This window comes from Cyrtonyx montezumae, unplaced genomic scaffold, assembly GCF_038088225.1.
Source record: "Cyrtonyx montezumae isolate F1298 unplaced genomic scaffold, pur_monq_1.0 scaffold_10, whole genome shotgun sequence".
Taxonomy (NCBI): domain Eukaryota; kingdom Metazoa; phylum Chordata; class Aves; order Galliformes; family Odontophoridae; genus Cyrtonyx; species Cyrtonyx montezumae.
Genome location: NW_027071826.1, coordinates 25,229,515 through 25,247,147, shown reverse-complemented (window position 1 = coordinate 25,247,147; position 17,633 = coordinate 25,229,515). Strand labels below are relative to the sequence as shown.

Sequence of the window (17,633 nt, the reverse complement as noted above, 5' to 3'; positions counted from 1 at the left end):
AAGATTAATCATCCTAGTGCTACAACTTCCTCTCTGAATTTCCTGGAATGTTATGACCTTGAAAATCAACAGTCTGTGAAATTTTTCCTTGCTGTTTTACTGAGTTCTGGAACAAGAAGGAATATTTTGAGTTTCCAGCTTTTCATTAATGGGAATCCATACATACACACCTGTATGTTTTAGGATACAGAAGTTTCTTCAGGCCACTCTGGATACAAGAAAACGCATTACTAGACTCAGAGCAGTTAACCCTGAACTGGCCCATCTTCTAGAGAGAATTTTGATGTATAAAATTTACCATTAGGACCAGGATGGAGTTAAGTTCATCACAAAAATATAAAGCATGCTCCTCATTTATAGCTCCTTATTTCCTTTTGAAAGGCAGCAGCCATTATGTTTCCATTAGAAGGTGTATTACAGGTTTACCAGCCTGGTACATGACAAAAAACTGCTCCAGCTCGTCAGCATTCTGTGCCATGAATATACTTGACTGTACACATTTTGGCACATATTTTCTTCTCATATTACAGCATAAGGGCAGTAGACATATCATACTTTTACATAAGCAAGAGGCTTTAGCTTCAATTTAGTTATTGTTTTTATTAAGATTCTCATTCCTAACACCCATAGTCAGCTGCACTGAGAGCATATGAAAGTGCAATACCTTGATGGAAACTTCAGGGCTAGAATAATTAGCAGCCCTTGATTACTCATTAACTCACCTTACATCTTATTCCAGAAGAAATCAGGAAGTCTAAGACACCTAGAAAGCCCCAGAGATTCAGGATTGCTGCCTCCCAACTCACTTTTGAAAAATGCAGGACTCTGACAGATGATTTCTGGCCTATAACAAACAGCTGGGGAGTTAAGACAATAACATCTTGAACTGCTGCAGCTGCTTACTTGGTAAATGTGAGCCAGGTCCCTTAAGTGAGTTTTTACTTTTTCTTAAGTCAGTATAATTTGCATTTATTAAATTCAGTGACCTAACTGCTCGAAGTTAACTCATGCTTTTTTATGCCTAAGTCAACAATGGAACCAAACTGAACTACTCTCTTTTCAAAGGGTATTAGGTGGTAGGACTTTCTGAAAAGTCATTCTCCATTAAAAGTGTAAGAAGTCATCACTGCTAAGTCTCTGTTCATTTGGGGAGTTATACTGGAAACTATTTAATTTACATTTGGCAGCGTATCACAAATTCATATTGGAAAATAGTTTGTCTGGAATAGAAATACTTCAGAATCTGCCAATTTTTTTTTTCTTTTTAATCTTTGGCAGTATTCACGTGCTTGCAGATTTTGGTATTTGCCTTTAAGGCTTGTTTTCATCATGCCTGTTTTCTTTGTAGCTCCCCTGGTTGGCGTTCTGCCTGGTAGATGTTTGCATATGGAGCCTCAGGCCTTTCAGACTCACAGCACGGCTAGATACCCTCAGGTGAAGGACCATAGTGTGGATTCCCAAGCAAAACATCTTACTTCACGGGATCTTTCAAAACAGCAATTTTGCAGTCTGAAATGTAAGTATACTTTTCTTACATTCCTGTTTGTGATTAGCTGACGTTCAAGTTTGTAGATGTGGCTAGCAAGTGAGCAAAATAGCCTGTACCTCTTACGATGCAAGGTGCCTGTTTTTACTCAGACTAAGTAAAGTTTCTGTAAGGAGAGCAGATAAATTCCAGTTTCTCCAGCAGACCCTCACATGTCTGGTTGCACAATTCACTTGCTCCAGATGCTAGGAATAAGCTAAGCAAAAAGCAGAGAAAGTCCTGAATAAACATCTAATTGGGGTACCAAATTTTCTGTCACTTAAAAGGACCTGATCTACCAAGACAGTTCTTTTGGCTTGTAACTGATTTTCTCTGAGCCCTTTCTCATACAGCACATGCACTGTAAACAAATGAATATGAAACTTTCAGTTCAGTTGCCATAGTACAGTCATACTGTAGAAGGTGGCCAGTGCAGTATATGGATGCCTAGAATAAGCTACTAGAATAAATCACAGCAATCATTCTGGAAAAAAGTAATAGTCATTTACCTGGGAAAACGAGGTGCTGATAAGCTCCAAGGATAGGGTTCTGGTTTATCTGCATTATGCAGAGCTTATTCAGGAAGTCAGTATGTTTGGTAGTCCTATCTCAATAATAATAAATATGAACAATTTATAATTAATCAACTCTGATCTTCCTCTGTATACCCTGTGGGCTGAAGTAACATATAGGAGTATCTGGTGTCTCAAGGTTCACCCTTAAAATGATTGAGTTGAACTGTAGTGATTGCTGAAGTGTGTGCTTTCTGCTCACCTCATTTGCTGAGCTAGTTAAACTGCTTGGACAAGACATAGGATAGGGATCCAATCTGAATGAATAAAGATGGTTGAAGAGAAAATGGCCATTTACCATTTATCAGAAATTGTAGCTTCCAAGTAAAAGTTGGCTGCTTTGCTGTGCTCCACAACAAGCATCTATACATATGTGATGATCTGTACATATGTGCTTGATAAGTATATGATAATGCAGTAGCACAGCAGAAAAGGAAATACCACTAGTCAACTCTCAGACTGATGCTCATGTACAGAATAATCTTTGTTGACTTCTGCTTCTAAGATGCATGAGTAGGAATTGTCAGCCTAATGGAAAATCTAAAGGCCATGAAAAACTTACTGCGGAGCAGTCCAGTCTACCATTCCTTTTACCTAAGTGAGACAAGGAGGAAAATCACGTAGGGCAACAAAATCCCAGATTTGTTGTAGAACACTTAGATGCTGATGTATCTGGAAGAGCAAGTTTCCATTTACACTTTTGAGTCAGGAATCTGTGAATTCATCTGCATGGCTGGACTGCAAACAGTTCAAATTTCACAGTGTAACATTTTTGAACAGCAGCAGGGAAAAATTTCATTTATTACATTGGCTAATGGTAGGTTCTTTTCTGAAAAGCAATGAATATTGGTACAATAAAAAAGAGATCTCTAAAAGAGATGAAGCAAGAGGAATGGGAGAAAAAATATGATATGCCTCTAGTAATAAAACAGGAGTTCTTTTCAAATTGTGTTTACAAGTTAGCCAGAATGTGTCTTATAGTAGTAATTTATTTATAATGTTGCTCTGCTGTATTGCAAACTCTTTATCCTAAATGCTCCATGAGATTAAGCATACTTTTATCAGTTAAGGCTTGTGCTTAGTGAACTCTAGTCCATGATGGGCATTGTTATGGTAGAGGTCAGCAGAGAATAGGGTTTAGTGTAAGTATGCAATGTCTTTCCTTCATGAAAAGCAGTACCGGTTCTAGTTTGGCTACCTAACTTTTTAGAGATGCCACTGAAAGCTGTAAAATATGCTTTCTTTTTCAATCTCCTGACTAGCATCAATGCTGTGTGGTATTTTTGAGAATTTAACTCTTGTGTTCACTATTACCTTTGTTCCAATTTAGTACACTAATTGTAAACAAAAACAAAGCTGCTAATAAAATCTTGACTTACCTGTTTGATCAATATGAAAGTGAAGATCTACTTCTCTGATACTGTTTATCAAGAAAAATGAGACAACTAAATTAAATAACTTCTGAGATACCTCATGGTATAGGTAGCTGAACTAAGTCTATGATTCTGATAATTTCATTTCTCTTTTAGAAAATTTACTCAATGTGGATTGACTCATGGAATTATTATAAAACGTGGTCACAGAATCATGAATTCACCATTACACTTTTAGGTGGACTTGCTTTTAAATATACACAAACATTTGGAGCTTTTACTGAATATACCATAATCAGCCTGATTTTTATATTTATTTTACAGTTGACTTAACACTGACTCTTTTTGTATTCTTCTCCCTCACATCCCATTCTCTTCTCTTCTTTTTTTTTTTTAATATTTCTCTTCAATAGCTCTGTATCAACTGTTTTCTTTGTTTGCTTGTCTGTTTTGTGGTGGGCTTTTTTTTTTTGGAGAAAGCCTGTGGCATAGAATAATCTCCAGCTTGTCACTGTGTTACGCTAGTGTATGCTTCAAAGTACAGCCTGAACCACTTTTACAGTTAAAGCTAAATGTGTTAGAGCTGGAAGACGAAGTAATTTTTATAAACTAAAAGGAGTGTCTTAAAATCATTCAGGGGAAGGAGGATAGGAGAGATCCATATTAATTCCTCAGTTCAGAAAAACTCAATGTTGAACAGAACTCAGCAGAAACAGCATATTTCTCTAAAAACTAAATTCACATTAATTTCACTTGTGCAAAATCCATGTCTTCAACTGCCCCCTGTATGCTTCAAAACTGAACAAATTCATGTTATAAAGTTTGTCCAAACCAGTTCTTAGAAAATATGTTTTACAGGTCTGCAGGCTAGCTAGCTGTGTTTTTCTACCTATCTCCACATGGGCTTCTTAATGATAAGCTAACTTACTCAGCTACTTCTGATGCCATTCTGAGGATATTCTGAACAGAAAGGTTACTCAAGTGAATTATTTTAACAAGGCTTTTATTGAAAACATACACAAAGTCAACATGTTATTTAGCTTCTGAATGTACACATTACAGAATATTCCTATTAAAGAAGAATATTTTAAGAAAAAGGAAAATACAACTGGCTTATGCTGCAGTTTGCATTACTAAGGCATTTAGGCATAATAGCAGGTTGTACCTTGTGTGTATGTCTATTTATATACACAAACACATACACAAAGGTTAGGTGATTTGAAACTGTACAGTGCTATCTATGCTGTTATTTTTTTGCTATTTTTTCCCTACACTAAATAAAGCTTTTATCCAAATAGTAGTAGTTGTTCACAGAACAGCAGTAATAACCTACTCTTCAAGAGTTTGCTTACAATTACAAAACTAAAGATGCAAAAAACAACAAACAAAAAAAAACTGTAAAACAGATCTTCATGGGAAAGTTCTCTTACCAAATGAGGCTCAAGTAAGAAAAACACTAGTTTGAAAAGGCACCGTGGAGACAGGTTTTAATACATTAAATACAACATGAATCATTCACAATAACAAGTTTAGTGTTTCTGGGGAACTTTTGTAAATACAACACAGTTGGTCACACAAAAATGTTTCTGTTGATCTGTCTTGGCAACTCAGATTCATCAACAGTGTAACAGCATAACAGCTTTGTTCCCATCTGACAGAAAATAATGGCAGTTCTGCAAGGCAAACGTTAAACCTGACCGTATGTATTTATTAATTCCACAGTGTTTTGACAGATTATAGGGATGCAACTTAAAGGATGCTGACACGCTCACTGAGGGCTTTCATTTCTGTTTCTTGTAGCGTGGTGTTTTCATTATGGTTAGCACTTGCACTGATAAGGTATGCTGGATACTGCAATCCATGTTCTCCTGAATACTGTTCCCATCGAGAGTCATCACTTTCATGGGTGATGTAACGCTCCCCCATTTTGCATTCAAGCTCCCTTAAATCTAACCAGGTTTGATAGTCCTGAAATAAAGCAGTAGGATTTGTTTTAACATTTCTAAAATTAATGACATTCCCTTCTACTACCAATAATGTGCGAAGTGCTATTAACTTGTCAATCTGCATCCCTATTGCCCCAGAACAGAGAAATTTTACAATTAATAAATATGAAATCTGCCTGTAGAAATAGCTATATTCAGGTATGTTTGAATCATTAATTTTATTACACTCTGCTATTAGTATGGAGCTATTACAGGTTGTTTTGCTGAATGTATAAGTAGCCTTTCTGTGATGCAAGGCATGGGTGGTAAAACAATTCCTTGTCACCCTGCCTGGGGGAAAGATGATCCTATGGTGGGGTCTGGACATCGAGCAGAGGACAACAGGATGAAATTCAGCAAGATCAAGTGTCAGGTCCTGCATTTTTGTCACAACAACCCCAGGCAACCCTACAGGCTTGGGGCAGAGCAGCTGGAAAGCTGCATGGAAGAAAAGTCCTAGGGATCAACACTTGGCTGAATGTGAGCAAGGAATGGGCCCAGTTAACCAAGAAGGCCAATAGCATCTTGGTTTGTATCAGAATTAGTGTAGCCAGCAGGACTGGAGAGGTGATCATCCCCTTCAACTCAGCCCTGGTGAGGCCACAGCTCAAGTACTGTGTTCAGCTTTGGGCTTCACTACAAGAAAGAGAAGTATGTTGCGAGAAAGATAATGAAGCTGGTGATGGATGTGGAGCACAAGTATTGTGACCAATGAGATTGTTTAGTCTAGAGAAGTGGATGCTCAGGGGAGACCTTACCACACTTTACAGCTGCCTGAAAGGAGGTTATGGCCAAGTGGGGGTCAGCCTCTTCTCCCAGGTAGGACAAGAGAAAGAGCCATAATTTGCACCAGGGAAGGTTCAGGTTGGATATTAGGAAGATTTTCTTCTTATAAAAGAGTGGTTAGGCATTGGAACAAGTTGCCCAGCAAAGAGGTAGAGGCAGGCATTGTCCCTGGAGGTGTTTAAGGAAAAGGTAGGTATAATACTTAGGGACATGCTTTAGAGAGCAATATTGGTGGTTAGGTAGATGGTCATACTAGATGATCTTGGAGGTCTTTTCCAACCTTAATGGTTCTATGAAAATGAAAAGGGAAAAAACATCCTTAACCCAAATGTCTGCAATTGTAATAGAATAACTTTCTTGACTATATGATATATACCATCTCAGCATAAAGGTATACAATGTGAATTCAGCTTGAGTGAGAAATCTGTTCCATTCACCACTGCACAAGGGAAAAAAATGAATGAGAGTTGAAGTACATCATTCCATCATGTGCGTGAGCCAGCATCCACGCTGCAGGCTGCAGTTGAGATTGTATCTCTGGTCCCCAAAGGCTCTGACATATTTTTAATGACTGCATGGGAGGAAAAGGCTGAAAGGTGACAGGATATCTGGGAGGAAGAAAATAAATCTAGGAGGAATGTCCCTGGAAAAGGCAAAGGGTGTGGTTGCAGTTCTTTTCCTCCTATTCCAGCAGGTCACCCTCCACTCTGAGAAACACTGGTAAACTGTAAGGTACTGCAACAGGACCCAGATATCAGTTCAGTGAGTATTTCTTTGTGGACTACACATCTAATCTGTGCCATACCTCTGCATGATTACTTTCTTATGCATATACATGCATTCTTCAGAAGATCAGTGACTGAGGAAACTGAGGCTGTTTAGTCTGGGGAAGAGGAGGCTGAGGGGAGACGTTATTGCTCCCTTCAAATACTTGAAAAGTGATTGCAGTGAGAGTGGGGTTGTTCTCTTCTCACTGGTGACGGGACAAGAGGAAATGGCCTCAAGTTGTGCCAGGGGAAGTTTAGGTTAGATATAAGGAAAAACTTGTTTACAGAAAGGGTTGATATGTACTGGAACAGGCTCCCCAGGGAGGTGGTTGAGTCACCTTCCCTGAATGTATTTAAAAACCAATTGGATGTGGTGCTCAGGGACATGATTTAGCAGTGGGTTGTTAAGAGTTAGGGTAGTTTGTTTGGTTGCATTTGGACTTGATCTTGAAGGTCTTTTCCAGCCTGAGCAATTCTAAGTGTGTGATGCAATCAGTCCTGAGTCACAAATTACATCACTTTCTGAGCACAGAGTATCCTTGGAAACACAGGCATCTCAGAAGCACTGGATGCTTTATGAGAAGCTTCAGTGACTGAGTCAATAATAATTAAGACAAAAATAATATTTTCCATTCTCACATATTGCTAAGTTGTAAACTGTTCCTTAGATCTCATGGCTGATGTCCCAGTTTGAAATTGGCCTGTCCCATTCCCATGGAGGTGCACAGTGCCTGGGGCTGCCCGAGGTTGCCCTGCTCTCTGTACTAATTCTATTTTATATCTTATAATGTGTTGTGACTTCCCTGCTGCCTGAATAAAAATCTAACATATAAGAAGTAGAAGACAATGGCTGCTAACATGGCAGAATTTCATAACATTTTAGTTTCCATTTGAAGATTCCAAAAGAAAGTGGCTAATGCATTTTCCTGGAAAGCATGAAGCTTCACTATCTCTTCTGAAGAAGAGATCAGTCTACCCTGAAGTGAATAAGGGTACAGTCTAGGCAATTAGGTAATGCAAGTCAAATGACTATAAAGGTTTATTTCCACCATTATATATGTGTATATATATTTATGTTTCTGTGTCTATAATGTTTTTAGTGGACAAACAATGAAATATTCCTGTAGCATATTTTGAAAACACGGGAGTCTGTAGTATTGGAATCTTGTACTTCAAAATATTTAGAATCTATTGATAAATTGGTGAAGAAGTATGAGGTATGAGATCAGGAAGCACCTTCAGGTTTGTAGATTTTTTTTTAGATTCTATTGTACTTAAAGATAAAAATGTTTTATATACTGGGAGCCTAAACACATAGAAAGAAACATGGAATTTGTAGCAATACCTGTAACCATGGGTGGCTTAATGTTTTGTCCACACTGTAGCGCTTTCTCATTTTCACTTGCAACAAATTATTTATGAGATCAATAGCTGAAAAAAAATAATAATATTGGAGCATGTCAGATGAAACATATTTGTTTCAGCTATGGGATACGAACAGAGACAGACAAACATAGTAGTTGTAAAATTGAGGTAGTAATCCCTCCACACTTGTTTTTATGAATTGCAGGATTCTCTCTTACTTATAGCTGAGTAATTTCATATCTGTCAAACATGGAGCCTGTTTTCAACGGTGTTAGTGGTTGCTTCCAAATTTGACCTTTCAGTTCACCAAATCTGCATTATCTCAAAAGATGTAAACAGTATTTCAATATTGTTGAGTGTAAGGACAGAATTCCCTTAAAGATTTTGTTCCTCTGCCTGTTCGTATATTTTACCTAACGTGTTTTCTCTGTGCTGGCTGTTCTTTTGAACTTCATGGGCCTAAAATGTACTATGTCAGGTTTTCGATTACTCACGGCACGTTTCATGCTCTGGAATTTTTGTATATCATTTTTTTTTTTAATCAACTGCCAAAAAATACTGTTTAAATTTCACAGATGTGAAATTACTCAGGTGTAAGTAATAGTGAATCCTGCATGAACATTCTCGTGTACTAATATCTAGCAAAAATCCAGAGGGAGGCCTGAATGAAGCCAGAATTCTTATGTAGCAGATGAACAAATTCAGAAGCATAAAATGACTTGACAATACCTGAAGACAGAGAGAACACAAATAGCAGGATAGACAAAGATTACTACAAAAATTACCTCTATACCCTTATTTCTTCCTATTCTATTTTGATGTACAAATACATATAATTTTCAGCAAGAAGTCATTCAAAGATGAAATGCTATTGGAAAATGTGGGAAAATGCTACTGCATTTTAGGGATGGAGATTAGAGAAGATTTTTTTTAAGGATGAGTGCTCCACTTGGGAAATGGTGCTCATGGAAAAATTTCAAATGAATAAAAAACTGGGAAAAAATATTTGTCAGAGGCATAAAATTTGAAGTCTTAAATCTTATAGGCTAAGTTTTAATAGGGGAAGAGGACAGAAATTCTGTTCACCCATAATCCTAGCACGTTAAAATTCTGAAGTAGGTTGGCATGCATAAATTGAAATAAATTTTAATTCTCTTAGATGGTAGCCTAACTCTTGCAAGTTCTCTGAGTTTTCTGTTTATGCCTGCTATTACTAAGGCATATACCACTGTCTCTGAATGAAATTACCATTATTAGAATCTATTGGTAATGTAAAATTTATAGCCAATTGTTGGAGTGCCTGAATCCTTTTGAATGTATGAGAAAAAAAAACAGCAAGAAATGGAGAACAAACATTTACATTACTTTTACTCCAGTGGTTGGGGTCTGATTCTGGTGATCAGCATCTACTATGGGCCAGCTGACCAAGGGGAGCTTGGTGATGAGGCCTATCTTGCTTCAGCTATAAGAAGCATGATGCTCACAGGCTCTCATCCTGATGGGGGATTTCAACCACCTGGATGTCTGCTAGGAAAGCAACATGGTAGGCTGCAAGCAATAGAGGAGATTCCTAGAATCTCCTGAGGATAACTTTCCAGACCAGACATTATGGGACAGACCAACCAGCAGTGAAGCATTACTGGACCAAGTGTTCACTGATGCAGAGGATCTCATTACACATGGCCTGGGAATAATGCAGGGAAGCTTGGATTAAAAGCTTCTATGAATGATGTGGTCATTTAATACATGTTAAATTTCTCCTAGATAAACAGATTTATAGAGGTCGGTTGATACATGTTTATTTATGGTTATTAGATTTGAGATAATGTTTAACCTCACATTTTAGCTGCAGAAGTCATTTGTAATACTTGGATAGAGATCTAGTTCTGTTTTGAGAATTGTGGATCTGTTCAGATTTAGACTTGTGTTTACCACAATAGAATGGCTCATCAGTTAGCAACTTCAAGTATATGATGAAATGACAATGTCTAAGAAGATTTTAACATTATGATTTATTAAAGCATGTTCTTTCTCCTACATGCTTGCTGCCTGACTTCCATGTAGAAAAATAGATAACACTCTGGCAGGTGAGCTTTCTGTAGGTGCTCTACTCGATCTTCACCTCTGAGTTGATCTCGTGTCTACCACAGCAGAATTTGTAGAGATAATTTCTTGCAGCCTCTTCTGTGTTGACTGCTATTTGCTTATCTCTAGTGCCAGAAAAAGCATTGCTGCCAACAGATTCTGTCAGCTTACATATCAGGGGTGTGTGGAGGTTCATGAGGACATCAGTGTGCAATTGTGCAGATTTATAGTTGTTTTCTTTTTTTTTTAATATTTTCAACAGATATTATAAAACTTATACTGCTGAGATAAGATTACAGACAGCACAGAATTTTTCAGCTGAGAGTGTGGCTCAGTGTATGCTACAGTAAGGAGCAGGCACATTTCTCTTAAGTTACCACTAATGTGCAAGTAAAACATCAGCTGAAACCAAGGAAAAATGGTCATCTGTAACTGCCTGTAAAAATTTAAATAAAGCAAAATACAGCTTTTTGGCCTCTGTATACAAACAGCAACAAACAGATATTACCTTCATGAGAGATTTCTTTCCAAGGATTGGGTGGATACATAAAAGCAGCATTCTGGATTTGGTCATGTATGTCCTCATCTTCATTGAATGGAAAGGTACCACTGAGGCTTACATAAATGATAACACCCACAGACCACATATCCAGAGATCTGTTATAGCCTTTATTTCTCAGCACTTCTGGAGCCAGGTAGGCTGGTGTTCCTACAACTGAGCGCCTGAAGGATTTCTCCCCAATGATTCGAGCAAAGCCAAAATCACAAAGTTTTACCTGTTTAAAGAGAGTTGCTGTAGTAAATAAGATTTTTATTATTAAATACAGCTGATGTACTGTGGTTTAGTTGTACAATGTACTTCTACTGTTCCTTCAAGAAACTATTTATTTTCAACTTCTCTTCTTAGTCCACCAAGGAATGAGACTAGATTACCAATTCATTACATTAATTCATGTCATAAATAAATAGAGTGAAAGCAAAAACACAAGATAACTTAGAATTAAGGGAATTAAGTTTTAGAAGATTAGATTTCTTCCAAACAGAAGATCTGTTTTGCAAATGACTTTCTCCTGAATGAATCAAGCTGACAAAAGCTAGTTCTTAAATCATCACTTTTTAATTTACTGGGGATCTAGATACACCCTACCTCTCTGCCCACTTCCTTGCTGGTTTTTTTTTAGTCGGTCTCAATATAGGCTTTTTCTTCCAATTATTATATACAAAATTACAGGAAAATTAACAACAATTCTCCTGCAAAAGTAAACAGCTGAAGGAAATTATACCTGAATTTTGCAGATTAAAGGAAACAGGAGCTGATATATATCTCTTACTGAGAAATACAGCTACGAGCTAGAGAGTATGTTTATATATTTTGCAACTTATCTGGCATTTAAATTCATAAAATTAAAGCAGAAGCTGTTCTTCATGAACTCTCTTTACTTTGAAATACAATAAAAAAAAAGAAAAATAATTATACTTAAAAAAAAAACATTTTACCTGTATCTGTTTCCAAATTGTTACTTATCTTGCCCAAATTAACCTGTAAACTAATTTGTACTGTAATTGTGAGCAAATTAGAAACAACTGAAAAAGAAGCTACATTTCATGTGAAAACCTAGTTGAACATTTTAGGTGAATGACCAAAGAGTGATTTTTGTCAAGGAATTTTTTGGACATTCACATCTAATAATTTTGTGTAGTTTCTGCAGTCAATACAGATAGATGCTTTAGTTTCTACAATAATCACTGCTAGCACTCGTTAGTTAGAATAATTTATTTTAAAGGGAGTTTTCTACTTGCCTGTGGGAAAGGATCAGCTGATGCCAATAATACATTTTCTGGTTTGAGGTCACAATGAACTATATTTTTGAAATGAAGATGTCTTAAAGCAACAAGGATCTGTGAAGAAACAAATGAGAATGAAATTCAGTTTAAAATGTTGTAAATTTTGGGAGTTTACATTATTTTTGACAGCAACAGTGACTAGAGAATCTAAGACTGTAGTATAGAGAAACAGCCCAACAAGAATGTGCCTTTCTCAAGTGTCCACAGTAAAAAGAAAAAAAAAAGTCAGCTACGTTTCACTGTTTGAAATACAACTGTTCCCTCTCCAAAGACCTTATGCTATAAAAACCTTCTGAAAACCGAATTCTAAGTACTTTTCTTCGTTTGTTTTGTTGTTGCTGTTGTTGAAACTTTTAACACAGAAGCATCTGCAAAATGACCTTCCAGATATAAATCATTTACTGAAAAATTTTTGTGTGTGATCCAATTTAAGTATTTCCTTGACATGATAAAACAAAGAGCCTTGCATGCATTTTTATGGTATTACATGTAACAGAATGCCAAGGAAGTATAATAGACATCCATCCTATCCCTGTGGTTTTAACTTCATTCCTTCTGTCTGCTCAGGGGCTTCCAGAATTTCCTACCCTATCAGAATAGGCAATGGGTAGAGGCTGAATGAACCCATTTAAGGCAAGAAATGAAATTCTAAAGCTGGTGGCAGTTTTGCCTATGAAAGCCTGAAAGCTAGAGAACCTGTCATGTTCCATTTCTAATAATAAACTTCCACTGTAACACAACTGCTCCTGCTCATTCTTTTTCTTGCCTTAAAAGAAAAAACAGGCTGCTGTGACTCTGAGGTGGCTCATTTCTCAGTTGTGTATCTAAGTATAAACATATTACGGGCAGTCACAGAAACAATATGATTACCAGAAGGATAAAAAAACCCACATAGATCACATTGTTAACAGATGTCAAACAAGAACATGCTCATTTGATCAGAGGTAGTGCTGAGATCCAATCTCAACACAGAAAAGAGGCACAGAAGCTCATAGCATAAATTACAATGCATAGATGTGGGGAAGTTCAAATGGTTCAGATTTCTTTCCGCAGTTCTTTAACAGTTTGCTATTTGTGTTTTGAAGTTCTGTCTTCTGCTTAATCCTTCAAACATAAGAGAAGCTGTAACTTGATGGCTCTCCCATCCAGCAGCCAGGCAATTGCATATGTATCTATTATAGGTCCTCTTAATAGCTTTCTAGAAATCAGATAATGTACACAAAGATGTATGTACCATCCCTGATTCGGCTTTTATGAATGAAGGAGAAAAATTATGTTGAAATCAAAACATAAGAAACAGTGATAACAACTGACCTCAAATATCTTTATAGGTCTATGATCAAATTTCTTACCTGAGTAATTAAAAACTTTGTTATTCTCTCTGGCAGTCTGCCCTTTTCACTCGATAAGATCATCTCCAGCATGTCTCCATGGAGCTTTTCCATAACAACAAACACTCTTTCTGGTGTCTCAAACATGCACTCCAAATTTACAACACCAGGATGATGAAGATTCTAGGAAAAGTAAATGCAACGTTTGAACAACATAGATATCCTAATATGAGTAGTAGGTTTTATGATTGTATAACTAAGCTTCAGGCTCCCCCTAAACCAGAAAATATTTCAGTTTTTCTTAATTTAAATTGTATACTTCATCTGTAGGCAACAGGTGTGACATTTCTAGGGACAGTATAAGAGAATGCATTAACTTAAAATTAGTTTAACGTACATTACTGAGCCTGGTACTTCAGATTCCAGAGATTAAAAATCTGAACATAACATCCCAATACTGTTAGTCTTGACTATTTATGCAGATTAGGCTGCAAAAATACTATAATTTTCAGCAAAAATAGTAGCGATTATCAACTGGAATAATTACATTATCTGGGATTTATTCCCCATTCATTGCAGGGGAGTTGGACTACGTGACCTTTAAGAGTCTCTTCCAACTCAAAAGATTCTATGATTCTATGATTTATAGGAGTGAAAAATAACAGCAAAATACCTGTAAAATTGCAACCTCATTACGAAGTTGACTTTCTTGTTTAGTTGGAAATCTTAGTTTGTCAATTATTTTAATGGCAACATCTCTTCCTGTTTTGCGATGTTTTCCTGCATTAATAAAACAGAAGGCCTCCATCAATTAACAAGATTAATTCTGAGAAGAGTTCCACTTTCACTTGATTGTACAAATGACCACAGGTAAGTGGCAATTATGTACAACTATGCACAACAAAGTAATTCCCAGAGCAAGTCTGCTGCAAGTTAAGTAAGTCCTTAAAAGCTTTCTTCCATTTCCTTTTTCACTTCCCTTTTACAAGTGAACTTTTTCTCACCTGACAATGCTGTTGAAACACTTAAGGAATACAAGCATATAAGAAAGTTAGTTTTGTCTTTCAACAATATAGACGTAAAATTAACTTTCTCATGTACTTTTTCCTTTTTGTATTCTTAAGAGTTCTTTCCAACTGGCAGGTCATAAGCTTCACTGGTAGTTCCAGGGTAGTAAATAACGATATAGGTGATATAGGTAACGATATATGATATAGCCTTCAAGAATCTCAGTTCATGTCCCACTTTTATCAGAGACTCACAGAGACTTTTCAGTGAGAATGTGCAGTTAGTTATCACTTGTCTCAAACAACTGTACCTAAACACCCTCCTCAAAATTTCTGAATAGGAGGAAAAAATGGAGGAAAACCAGAACATTAAGAAAAGAAATAATCCAAACAAACTATTAAGAACAAAGAAAAAAAATCACAAAATCATGCCAAGAAAAATAGCAAGAAGATTTTTTTTTCCCTTCTTTCATTATATAAGAAATATGTATCAATTCTCTCAAAGGGAGACAGTTCTGTACTTTGGGGTCTGCATTACTACAGCTACATTACCACGATTAGAGTTATTTTATTATACTGACGCATTATTGGCAGAAATCTTCATAGCAAAAAAAGACCTTGTCAACAAGAAGTAGTGTCTATCTTTAATGAATTTTACTTATGTTAAACACTGGGTAGCTAATTTCTGTAATAAAGCATTTCACAGTCTAAATACTTTCAGTTTTGATTAACTTTTTCCAGCCATAAGCATAACTGTACAACTCACCAGAAACTTACCTCCATAAACAATTCCAAACTGTCCTGATCCCAAAACCTCATCTGGGAAGATCTGGTATACAGTGCTGATATCCTGTTATAAACACAGCAAACATTAATCACTGAAATGTGGAAACAAATTTTGTATTTTGTCTGCATGCATATTCTACAGTACATTTCAAAACACATCTGCCAGAACATCCATGTGAGTTTCCCTAAAAGAATCAATAACGGCAATTGGAATCTCATCGTAGTACAACAAAAAATATCAGATGTCTCAGTGATGACAAGACAAGGCTTGTGATAGCCTTAGTACATTCAAAAGAAGTGCTACGCATTAATGACTTCTGCTTGCTTTCCTTTAGGTAATTAACAACCTGAAAGGATACACTGTTAAATTCTGTCCTAAGCTACATTGCATCTATACAATTCTTGTGTCTCAAGGAAAAGATGCCATGAAATTGACTTTTTTTCAAAAGCTAATAATGTTGTTTATTAATTTCTACAGTGTAAGTAGAAAAAAAGAAAGGCTGATCGAAACTCTTCTCTAACATTTCTCTTAGTAAAACAGATCAATGACTTCACATACTTAATCATATCATTTCTAGCACAAGCATTCAGAGAACACTCACCACATTTTCTTGAACTTGGCAGTTTGACACAGAAATACTGATGGATATATCCCCTAGGGAAGAAAGTAAAATATACTTTAGACTGCTGTGCTTTTAGTTCAAACGTAATAATAACAAATGACATTTACATGACATCAATATTTTCTGATAACTGTAGAAATTGGACCAATTCAGTCAGCTTGTTCACCTACCAGACAAAATAAAATTACACCACCTCACAAATATGTGGCTTCAACAATAGGTTTCTGTAGTATATGGGAAAGAACAGAATTATGCATTTCATTACCAAATTTTATAGTTGACTCTTATATTGCCCATTTATAAGCTTCTTCCTGTTTTATTCCATTTTATTTCAGGGCTGTTTATCTTATGCAAATAATGTAACAGCAACCAGGGATAATTTTTTCACACAGTATACTTATTCAGTGTGTTGAACTGGATTATCTCTAAGGACCCTTTAAACCCAAGTTATTCTATGATGCTGTTCAGTCTAGGGCTCTTATTCATATTGCTATGTGTACTATTAAAAGTAATAGATGTTTCAACTGGAAAAAGAGATATTATTAAAGCACAACAGATATAAAAACTTGCACTTAGGCTTTAATATGACAATTATAAGCAGCAATATCTAGTAATTCAAAGCTTAGTACATTACCAGAAAATTTTTGATTTCCAAATCCATGGAGAAGCTCAGTAAAACTGGAGAATATGTTTACTGCAGACTGTACTACAAAAAGAAGTCATTTTAGGGGGTTTCTTTGGAGCACTGATGCCTCTATCTCCTACCTCTGCTTGGAATTCTGCTCAAGCTTTTCTTTTTTTTTTTATTATGTATTTCAGCCTCACTGAAATCAGTGTCCTATATTCTACAAGGCCTGTACTAATTACTACCATTTCCACCTCTCCTAGCAGCAGAAAGTAACATAAGCAACTTCTGCTCAAAATTATTTATACCCTTCTCCTTTCCTTAGGAATATATTCATTTTGGAATGGGATGTTTTGGTTTCACACAGGATTTTTAGCATTGCTAATTTGTTTTCAAATGTATGTGCAACTTCGTGTTTGCATTAAAATTAACATCAGCATTTAAGGGGGGGTGAGCAAGAAAGCTGGAGAGAGACTGTATCAGGGAGTGTAGTGGAAGGACAAGTGTTACCAGCTTTAAATTAAGAGGAGGGTAGATTTAGATTCAGATGAGATATTAGAAAGGAATTGTTTGCTAGGAAAGTGGTGAGGTAGTGGCATAAGCTCCCCAGGGAAGCAAAAATAAACAAAACAAAATTTTAAACTTCTCAGGAGGCAGAGAAGAGAGCTGTCATTCCCAGTCCAGCATTTTAGTTATGTTTAGCTACACTGTGATCAAACCAGGGGCACTAGGCAACTAACATGACTGGAATGACATCCAGAATTTGACAGTATTTTATGTAGAAACATAGTTGAGAAAGACAGAGATTATCTATTCTGATATGTGAGCTGTTGTGCCGGGAGATGTATGCCACAGTCTGTTGTATTACTTAGTTCCTGAAGGGCTTGCTGTCTCATTAGTATTTCACGCTGCATTAATAGCATCCAGATGTCAAGTGCTAAAGCACATCTATGTTGCA

At 36.4% G+C, this 17,633-nt stretch overlaps 1 protein-coding gene across 2 annotated transcripts in view; it reads right to left on the bottom strand.

Moving 5' to 3' along the window:
* Positions 1–4,457: 4,457 nt before the first annotated feature.
* PRKD1 (protein kinase D1) overlaps positions 4,458–17,633 on the bottom strand; it is a 104,117-nt gene continuing 90,941 nt past the window's right edge. For both annotated transcript variants that reach the window (XM_065753777.1, XM_065753781.1), the window contains 8 exons: positions 16,030–16,082; positions 15,419–15,491; positions 14,308–14,414; positions 13,656–13,817; positions 12,259–12,357; positions 10,967–11,234; positions 8,354–8,439; positions 4,458–5,438 (listed from right to left, as the gene is read on the bottom strand). In XM_065753777.1, the coding sequence (XP_065609849.1) occupies positions 5,220–5,438; positions 8,354–8,439; positions 10,967–11,234; positions 12,259–12,357; positions 13,656–13,817; positions 14,308–14,414; positions 15,419–15,491; positions 16,030–16,082 (1,067 nt within the window). In that variant the 3' untranslated portion in view covers positions 4,458–5,219. The remainder of the gene's footprint in view (positions 5,439–8,353; positions 8,440–10,966; positions 11,235–12,258; positions 12,358–13,655; positions 13,818–14,307; positions 14,415–15,418; positions 15,492–16,029; positions 16,083–17,633) is intronic.